Source organism: Nanorana parkeri, unplaced genomic scaffold (assembly GCF_000935625.1).
Source record: "Nanorana parkeri isolate BGI_ZX_2015 unplaced genomic scaffold, ASM93562v1 scaffold2428, whole genome shotgun sequence".
Taxonomy (NCBI): domain Eukaryota; kingdom Metazoa; phylum Chordata; class Amphibia; order Anura; family Dicroglossidae; genus Nanorana; species Nanorana parkeri.
Window position 1 is genome coordinate 102,481 of NW_017308696.1, and position 10,284 is coordinate 112,764.

Here is a 10,284-nt window from a genome sequence, read left to right on the forward strand (position 1 = left end):
CGCGCCCGCACGGGCACGAAATGAGAGGGGGGGGGGGGGGGGGGGGGCAGGATGGGAGTGGTATCAATGTGACCATGTTTCATTGTTTCATGTTACACCCTTACACGTCCAGGCATACCTGCAATCAATTTGTCCTTTGCTATATAAATGCTCCAAGATGGAGGCTACAAGTACTCGCCCAAATACTTGTTATTGGCACCGTTACCGATACCAGTATCCCTAGTTGCTAGATATATTTCAGTGTAAATATCCACTTCCCCGTAGACAGAAATGAGAGAAGAATCTTGGCCTCATTTCAGATAACACTTGGAGTGATATTTTGCAAGTCGTTCCAAATATATATGCCTGTTACCTCCCACAGGCTGACACAGCTTATTATTTTACATTAGGTGTATGGTACCACCAAGTTTCTTTGCAGACGTGGCCTTTGCTCTAACTTGTGCTATGGCAAGTACAGTCAACACCATGGCAATTTGATACACCTCTTTTGGCAGTGCCCTAAGTTCAAAACATATTGGACAGAGGTTATCAGGACCATTAATTCCGTGACCATGACCACTTATGGGCACCTCCTTGAATGTTGAGCCACTTAACTGCATCCTGGTATATTATGATTCTTTCTACCCAGATGAATACACATCCCCGTGCGGTTGCCAGATTATTATTATTTACTGCTTACAGGATGTTGGCTATAAAACAGGTTTCCTGCTTTCCCTCCCTCTACAGAGGAATGGCTGCGAGAATTTAACAGATCCATCACATTAAAGGAACACATCTATTTTTGTGATTTGATCGCATGTGGTCCTGCTGGTTTAGTGTGACGGATCATATCAGAATCTAATGTGTATTTTTTAGTGCTGGTTTTTTTTCTAATATCTGTTCTGCTGTATGCATTTCTGGTTTGGAACAACGCCTGCCTGGGATGGCTTGTTATGTATGTTTTTGAGCTGTATGTTACATTTTGACCTACTGTGTCTTGTTTGACATGTTGTGTCTTTACCTCCTTGGCGGTATTCCCGAGTGTGGCTCTGGGTTAATTTTCAGTACCATAAGCAGTAACCCCGAGTCACACTCGGGATTACAGCATAGCGTCTCTTACCTTGTCCACGATCCCCGCTGTGTCCTCCGGCCGATTTTAAAAGTAAAAAAAAAGCAAAAAACGAAAAGAGATAGAATAAAAAAGGAAAAAAAATAATCAGACCGCCAGGGAGGTTAATGTGAATGAGACCCCATTGAGGAAACAATATAGACAGTCCCTCTTATCCAACAGTTAAGTCAAGTGTATTTGAAAGATGCAAAATTCCAGATTGAATATTAGTTAAAAAATAGGCAATTAAGTAAAATTCCCACTGTGCCTTCAACAGTCATGTCAAAATCACAATTTAATGTGGACAGCCAAGTTTATTTATATAGGCAGATATCCAGACTGAATATTGGTTGGAAACTAGTCAATTAGATGAAATTCCCACTGTGCTTTTATCAGTCAAGGCTGAATCATAAATTGATGTGGACAGCTATTATTGCATCCAGTGTGTTCATTGGAATTGGGGCTGCTGTATACACAGCGCAGACCTTATATCCCCTTGTGGCAAAGACGTGCTATGCCAGCATGTGACTCCAGTAACTCAAACAAATATTAATATCCGAGTTTTAACAATCCCATCAAAACAATAGTACTTAATGCTTAAACAAAAACATTGGTGCATAACACCGAAGTACTGTATTTCACAGTCCATAAACTGAAGTAGGTCATCATATTCACAAGACTGACCACTCATTCCACAGCAGGCATCAGTAATGACTAATGAAAACATGGCAGTTTAGGGTATCAACTAGTATAAATAAGTTTGGCAATAAAATGGGCTTCTTCTTGCGTGACACAACCCTGATACATTATACCAGGTGGCTTCATAGAGTAGTCAGCAGCAGAGGATAGTTTTGCATCTCTATAACGATTGCTTACCAATACTAATGCTTTTACCTTCTGTCTGAGCTTGTAGTAGGCTTATTGAAAAAAAATAAAAAATAGTATTAAGTAAGTAAATAGCAACAATTCTCACCTCTACTTGTGTAACTGTAATGCACACCCTGCTACTCTTGTTTTACTTCGTATGCCATATCATCTGGGAGTTCAAATGTACAACACAAGTATAGCTATGTGGTAAAGTAAGTACTGTCCATGGAACTTGTTAAAGTGACACTAAAGCCACAGGGTAAATATTAAAATGTATTAAAATACTTTTACTATTAACAACAATGTAACTTACTTGTGTATCACTTGGCTGTAGATCCTTACAGTTAACATCCTAATCGTAAGGCTGGGTTCACACCTAGGCGACAGCGTTTTTGCGCGTTTTTGATGCATGCTTTGTGCGTTTTTTGCGTGTTTTATACGCATACATTAAATCATGTGTTTTTGTGATCATATTGTGGCTCAGTGATGTTAATGAGCAAATGAACATAAAACGCGCAAAAACACAGCAAACAAGCGTTTTCAAGCATTTCCTATTGAGTCTATGGGGCCAATACGAGCTGTAAAATGCCCAAAAAAAAAAGCTCCTGTACTTTTTCCAGCGACAGACATTATGCTTATTGTGACACAATGCTCAGATGTAAGCAGGGCCATAGAAATGAATGGTATTTTGTGCACGGCATATTTTTTGAGCATTTTTTGGAGCAGAAAAGACACTGCAAAACGTTCAGTGTCAACCAGGCCTTAAGGTACTTGAATGCAAGGTTCAACTCCTGGGTTTAATGTCACTTTACCTTTTTTACATATCAGAACAGGTAAACATTATCAGGGTTATTCACTAAAGAGTTAGGAGAAGTGAACAATCTAGGACAACAGCTGATTTGGAAAAATTCTCCAATTTAGCTCACTTTCCAGTTCAGCTATAGTTACATAGTTACATAGTCAGTCAGGTTGAAAAAAGACACAAGTCCATCGAGTTCAACCTATAGAGATACGGAGAAAAAAAAAAAAAAGAAGAAAAGCCTAAACAGAACTCTATGTCCACAATTACCCCCTGTTGATCCAGAGGAAGGCAAAAAAAACCTATAAATCACGGTTCAATTTGCTCCAACAGGGGGGAAAAAATCCTTCCTGATCCCATAAGGCAATCGGATATTCCCTGGATCAACAATCTCTGATGCCTAATATATCTATAAGAACTCAATATCAAGTAATATTCTGTGCATTTAAGAATACATCCAGATGTTTTTTTAAACGATTAACCGTGCCAGCTAGAACTAGCTCCTGGGGTAATGGTGTAATGAAGTGTACAGCGCTAAATGCCCTTCAGGAAATTAGATAACGGTAGGGATCATATGGTGTCACCTCCGTGTCAAGCAATCGTGAAACAGTGTATATATAATAAATATTTGTGTAAAAACTTATAGTACGTTATAAAATGTGTCAGCAGGTGTCATAAAAGGTGTGTCATACATGAACCTTATTAAATAAATAAACAAAAATCTTCAAAGAACATGTGTCATATATGTGAAAAAAATATTATTGTGAAAAAAATATTAAATAAATAAATAAACATGTGTCATATATGTGAAAAATAAATATATCACAATATAAAACAGTCTGTGTTGTTTTCTTTCGTAAATAAGTAGAAGTATGCACTTATAATATAAAAAATGCACCAAAAGCATATATCATTCATAAATAGGTAAAACAGTAAAGGGCCCAACACTGAACCTTGGGGGACACCACTAGCAACCTCAGACCATTCAGAGTATGAATCATTGATCACCACTCTCTGAATATGGTCTTTATGCCAGTTTTCTATCCAATTACAGATTGAATACTCTATACCTACAGACCTTAATTTATACATTAGCCGCATGTGGGGAACTGTGTCAAACACTTTTGCAAAGTCCAAGTATACTATATCCACAGCTATTCCTCTGTCCAATTTGTTACTCACTTCCTCATAAAAAGAAAGTAGGTTTGTTGTTTTAGAATGTTCACTTCTCCTGCCTTCTCTAAACTCTTCACCCTTTTGTGAATAACCCTGTATATATTAATTTAAACAGTGCCTAAAGATAAAGGTGAGCTACTTAAATAAAAGTACAAGATAAATGCCTTTTCAATCATTTATTTAACAAAAATATTGATAGATGTAATGGTGTTCTATAGAAAAAATAAATACAGCCTTGGTCTCAGAAGCTGTTATTGCCCTCCTTAGCAGAAATTACTTCTTATAGGCGTTTTGCATAACTGACCACCAGTCTTTGTCTGAGTGAAAACATTTTTGACTCCTTTTCCATGCAAAATAGTTTTATTTGTTAGATGTTTGCATGGATTGCCTGTTTCAAATGCCTCCATAACTTTTTAGTGGGATTCAAATAAGGACTTTGACTATGCCAGTCCATAACTTTCCATTTATTTTTAAGCCATTCTTTGGTGGATTTGGTAATGTGCTATGGATCATTATCACGTTGAAAGTTCCATTTCAAGTTCAACTTCAACTTTCGGACAGATGGCCTCAAATTCTCCTCAAGCACACTTTGGGGTCTATTCACAAAGCTGCCGAGGGCAGCCGAGTGAATGACCGATCAGAAGTGAATATCATGCAGAATTTAGAATTGACTCAATTACTGTGAACTGCTTTGAAGCAGCAATGCAACTCTAAACCATAACATTTCACAGTTGTTATGAGGTTCTTCTCCTGAAATGCAGCCTTTGCACCAAACATGTCTGCTGTTACTATGGCCAAAAACAATCTGCCTGTGATGTATCAGTTCACAGCACATTGTTCTAGAAGGCCTGGTCTTTGCTTTTATGTCTAATGGCCAACTGTAGTCTTGCTCTAATGTTCTTTTTGGACAGCAATGGGTTTTCCCTGGTACGGCTTTCAAGCACGTTTAATTGATGCAATCTTTTTCTGATTGTAGATGCATGCACCAACTGTTGCAAGAGTTACCTGCAGATCCCTCAATTAAATTTAGAAATTCTTGAAGACGTCTTTTAGCATTGGTTGGTAAGATATTAGGCTGAATTTGCTGGGTCAGCCATTTCTGGACAAAGTAGCCGTCATTTGAAATCTATGCCACATTTAGATTGTCTTCCTTACAGTGAAATAATTGATTTTAAATATTTTGGTGATCTTTTTAAATCCCTCACTAGGCATTAAAAAAAAAATTATGAGGGCCTTAGACAGCTGTTTAATATTGACATGATCACCGCACACACATCAATATAAAAGAGAACACAGGACTCTTGATATCCGAGGTTTAAATAGGACAAGTTCAATCTGCACACATCCCAAGGAGGTTCTAATTATTGGCACCTAATCTGGAAAAGCTGATTCTAATTCCATGCTTTTCAACTGTTGGTTTATGTAGTGGTGTACTTACTTTTTTCAACTGGCAAATCTGCATTTGCCTTCATTTAGATTATTACAGTAAACACACCATGCACATTTTTATGTAATTTAATCAAGTATATCAACCTTTATCTGTAGGTACTGTTTGAATGAAGGTCTTATGCTTGCCTGTTAAAATATGTTAACAAAATCAACAATGCCCATGGGGTGTACTTACTTTTTTACATGACTGCATAACAAAGGCCAGTAGTGTTTGAGCCAGCTTACAGTGTATGGCTCTCTTTCTTGCAGCCCCTCAGTATTCTGGACACATACCACATGTTATCTTATGGTCTTTCATGGCATAGACTTATGTTTGATATGCATGTGGTAAATCTGAGGCGATTTAAACCATTCAGCTACTTTTTATTTTCAAAAACTTAAAGGGTTATTTAAAAAAAGGGTGAAGAGTTTGGAGAAGGCAGGAGAAATGAACATTCCAGGACAGCATAGCTGAACTGGAAACCTTCTCCAATTCAGCTCACTTTCCAGTTCAGCTATGTTGTCCTAGACTGTTCACGTCTCTTGCCTTCTCCAAAACTCTTCACCCGTTTGTGAATAACCTTTTTTAATGATTAATGTTCACATGTTAGGATTGAGGTGTGGGCCCGAAGTGACGAGGAGGACCTCCCTTGCAACCCCGTCTGATGAACACTGGGGTTGAGAACAGTGTGTTCAGGCAGGGGGTGCACGGGTGCCGGATGCGGATCCTGAGGTCACAAGGTTTGGTTGGTGACCTGGCAGAATAGCCGTTGTCAGTGGCGTAACTAGCGACCTCAGGGCCCCGGTGCAAGAATCCAAGAAGGGCCCCCCCCAGAGGAAAAAAATTAGGTACATTGTGTTAAAAAAAAAAAATAAAAATAAAAAAATGATATTAGGGGTTACCGGGATATTACATATCCTGGTAATCAGCGGCGGTTATTAGGGCCCCGCAGAGGCGGCTCTAGAGTTTGTGAGGCCTTAGGCAAAACTCAAATGTGAGGCCCCACTTACAACCATAATGAAAATGTTTTAATTGAACTGTGATAAGTGATGGTAGAGCGAGGCGGATGTCCAGCGGAGGGGCCCAGGGCCAATGCATGGATTTTACAGCCTGCACAGGTCAAAACTCCATTCCGCCACTGGCCCTTGTGCTTGAAGGGGTAAGCCAATGGGAGCGTAAGAGACAAGCCAGGTCAATAACAGGCGGGCAGCAAGGTACAAGGGGTTAAACAGAGAGAGAGTCCAGAGACAAGCCGGGTCAGTAACAAGCGAGCAGCAGGGTACATGGGGTTAAACAGAGAGAGGTCCAGAGACAAGCCGGGTCAGTAACAAGCGAGCAGCAGGGTACACGGGGTTAAACAGAGAGAGGTCTAGAGACAAGCCGGGTCAATAACAGGTAAAGCCAATATCACAATGGGAAAGGGACAGGAGCAAAGGCAGGGCAAATCGCCAGTAAAACAGGGACAGGAGCACAGCAGGAACCTCCAGTGCTGGCTGAAGATCACCCAGCACTGAATGGGCGTCCTGCGGTGCTTAATATAGGCCGAGGATGCGTCACTGCGCATTGCGCCGGCGTGATGACGTCACCGGGCCGTATTAACGTGATAACGTAACGGCGCGCGGGGCGTGACCTGCCGGGCCTTCTGGCGTCTGCGCCTGCGAGGCCGGGACGTGCCGGTGGACGCCCTCTCCGTGTGCATCCCCGCACAGGGACTCGGAGCGGGGCTCGGCATCTCCCGCGGACTGGTACCTGACATCACATTTCCCCCAACATTAAAGCAAAATTCACTCTTTGGGGAAATAAGAACACAGACATAAGGGTAAGTGATACAAACTCTAAAGTATAAGTTCTCATGTTCCCCATCATTCTCAATTCTGTTCACCACAAATAGTTTCATTGAGATTTGATTTTGGGAAATGACAGCCGAACTGCCCAAGTATCATATACTGTTAAGTCACTGAGTATTGTGCTGCCATCTTCTGGAAGACTGTGGGCAGTGCAAACACAATTAAAAGATCACCCAGCACTGAATGGGCGTCCTGCGGTGCTTAATATAGGCCGAGGATGCGTCACTGCGCATTGCGCCGGCGTGATGACGTCACCGGGCCGTATTAACGTGATAACGTAACGGCGCGCGGGGCGTGACCTGCCGGGCCTTCTGGCGTCTGCGCCTGCGAGGCCGGGACGTGCCGGTGGACGCCCTCTCCGTGTGCATCCCCGCACAGGGACTCGGAGCGGGGCTCGGCATCTCCCGCGGACTGGTACCTGACATCACATTTCCCCCAACATTAAAGCAAAATTCACTCTTTGGGGAAATAAGAACACAGACATAAGGGTAAGTGATACAAACTCTAAAGTATAAGTTCTCATGTTCCCCATCATTCTCAATTCTGTTCACCACAAATAGTTTCATTGAGATTTGATTTTGGGAAATGACAGCCGAACTGCCCAAGTATCATATACTGTTAAGTCACTGAGTATTGTGCTGCCATCTTCTGGAAGACTGTGGGCAGTGCAAACACAATTAAACAGTAAGATAAAAGAGATGGAAGATCTAGCAGTAACATCAGCTCCATATGAAAACCTTACGCTGAAATTAGTAGTTTAGGGACGCAAGGGAGCAGAGGGCAAAAAAAGTTAAACATTCTTTTTTAGGCACATGACTAAATTAAAGAGTCAGGAAACCCTACTCCTATCTTTCAGTCCTTTGTAGATGTTGGGATGTAGATCATATCACAACCCTCATGGACCCAGTGGTGAGATATATGAACCTGAGTTCCCAGTCATGCACCACCATAAGCTTTGTGGTGAGGGCGATAGAAACATAAGCAATGACAGAGAAACCTCATCTATGGAATTCCTATAAGCAAAATAAGCCACTGGGTGACATCACCCACCAGAACTCCCCTTTAATATTTCATAATATATGCTAATAAATGTATATTACATATTTAATGTAAACCTGTGGTGAAGAAATATGGAGAATACTATTTCTGTCCTCTCCTAAAAACACAAATCCCCTAGCTCTCATACTAATCCGATGTCTTCAATACTTTCTAAGGCACGGAGCAGGTATGCAGATTAAGAGTTCTGATTTCACTCTGACATTCCTGATTTGCATAGTGCTTCAGAAAGTCAGCATTGGTACCCTTCTCTCAGGACAGGTTTTCTTTAAAGTAGAAAAAAAAATTTTTTTTTTAGTTATGGACAGAATGGTGAGGGGTTAGAACCTGTGTGTGGTTTTTATTGCTGTGTCCCAGTTAAGGAAATACTCTACTTAACCTGATCAACAATATCACTGAGAATGAAAGAGGGCAACTGCCAAACTTTGAGTTGCCATTATTATAGATATTGAGGAGAGTAGAGTAAAGTTCTGTGTTGCAAGAGAGCTGCTGGACCCCCATGGCTGCTATGCTGGGCTGAATGTGCTGAACAGCTCCAAGGCCATGTATTTCTGAACTGTGTTACTGCTGCAGAGTCTGTTCCAGTGTGCGCTGTTCAGGAAACCTGCCATTCCAGAGTGTTACTGCTGTTCCACTATCGTCTTGCCAGGAGGGGCCCGAGTTGCAAAGAGACTGTTCACGTACATGTTCGGTGACAAAAAGCATAGGGCATAGTCACCCAAAGTGGATCATTGTCCATTTGATTCCACTCAGGGGCTGCAATTCGTTCTTCTTCACCGTGAGCAAGAAACTGGGTCCCAATAAAGCCCCCCGCACATTCTTATGAAGCACTTTCTTAGAACTGTTAGCAATTGAGAATTGCTTCTTCCAAAAATGCCAAAACATACAGGTATTTTGCTTTATGAGTCCTTTTAAAGAAAATCTATTCTACTTCTAAAGTTGTCATGCTGTCCTCTGACCGATCCCTTTCTTGCATACCTTGAATCTCTAACCTGCAGTATGCAGATTAGGGTTTCTGACTATCTCTGATTTTCCAAATCCCATACTTCTCCTGGTTCAGTGGCTTAGAAAGTATTGAAGACTTGCAACTAACATTTTCCAAGGAGACCCCCAGTTGCTCATGTTTAAATGTGCCATTTAAGGTGAATCGTTAAAAAAGCTGGCGTTAGACTTACTGCCTTTCATGTTATCACTGCAAGAATAGAGAACAATTCCAAGCAAATTAAAGTAATGTAAGTACTTATTTTTGTTTTTGATATGAGCTTCTGTACAGTAAAACTCACACTGAGATAGAGCAGGCTATAGCAGAAAGGTACAATCAGATGTGCTGCATGCACAGGTCAACAGAAGGCATGAGCAAAGGCATGACTACATTGGTCTGTTTTTTTTTTTTCATTGTCCAGTCATATATTGGGGGCATGTTGGTGACCAATCTGTATTGCGTTGTCTGGATCTCAGAACTGATAGGACAAAATGTCTATGAAGGTTCTCATTCATCCAGGTCATGGTATATATGTAAAACATAAGTCAAGGCAACTATTATTTTTCTTGAAGATGTTTCACTGGCCATCCAACCAGCTTTCTCAATTCAGAAGGAATTGTACACACATTCTCTGGGAATAAATATGGTGAATGTTGCTCCAATCCACATAATCTGTTAGTCACAACCAGGCGTTGATTGCATCTGCATAATTGTAGATAGGAGGTGTTACTAACCTGCCCTTGTTACTGAGGTGTTAAAACAGCGTTGTATGTGGCAGACAATAGATGTCCCCCCCCCCTCCATTCAAGCTTCTATTTTTACATAAATAGCCTCTTTTACACCTCTTTTAAACCAGTCCTCCTCCCTGTCTAGGATGCGTACTTGACTGTCTTCAAAGGAGTGACCTTTTTCCTTTAGATGTAGGTATACTGCCGAATCCTGACCAGAGGGTTTGGCTCTTCCATGCTGTGCCATACGCTGGTGTAGCTGCTGTTTTGTTTCACCAACATACAATGCTGAGCACTCCTGAGTGCACTGGAC

At 41.2% G+C, this 10,284-nt stretch overlaps 1 protein-coding gene across 1 annotated transcript in view; it reads right to left on the reverse strand.

Annotated features, from left to right (window-relative positions):
* LOC108801662 (G-protein coupled receptor 35-like) overlaps positions 1-7,606 on the reverse strand; it is a 76,935-nt gene extending 69,329 nt beyond the window's left edge. Inside the window, exons 1-2 of the mRNA XM_018573564.1 lie at positions 7,505-7,606; positions 6,945-7,147 (exon numbers count right to left, since the gene is read on the reverse strand). Of these exons, the coding sequence (XP_018429066.1) occupies positions 6,945-7,147; positions 7,505-7,606 (305 nt within the window). The remainder of the gene's footprint in view (positions 1-6,944; positions 7,148-7,504) is intronic.
* Between the last annotated feature and the right edge of the window lie 2,678 nt (positions 7,607-10,284).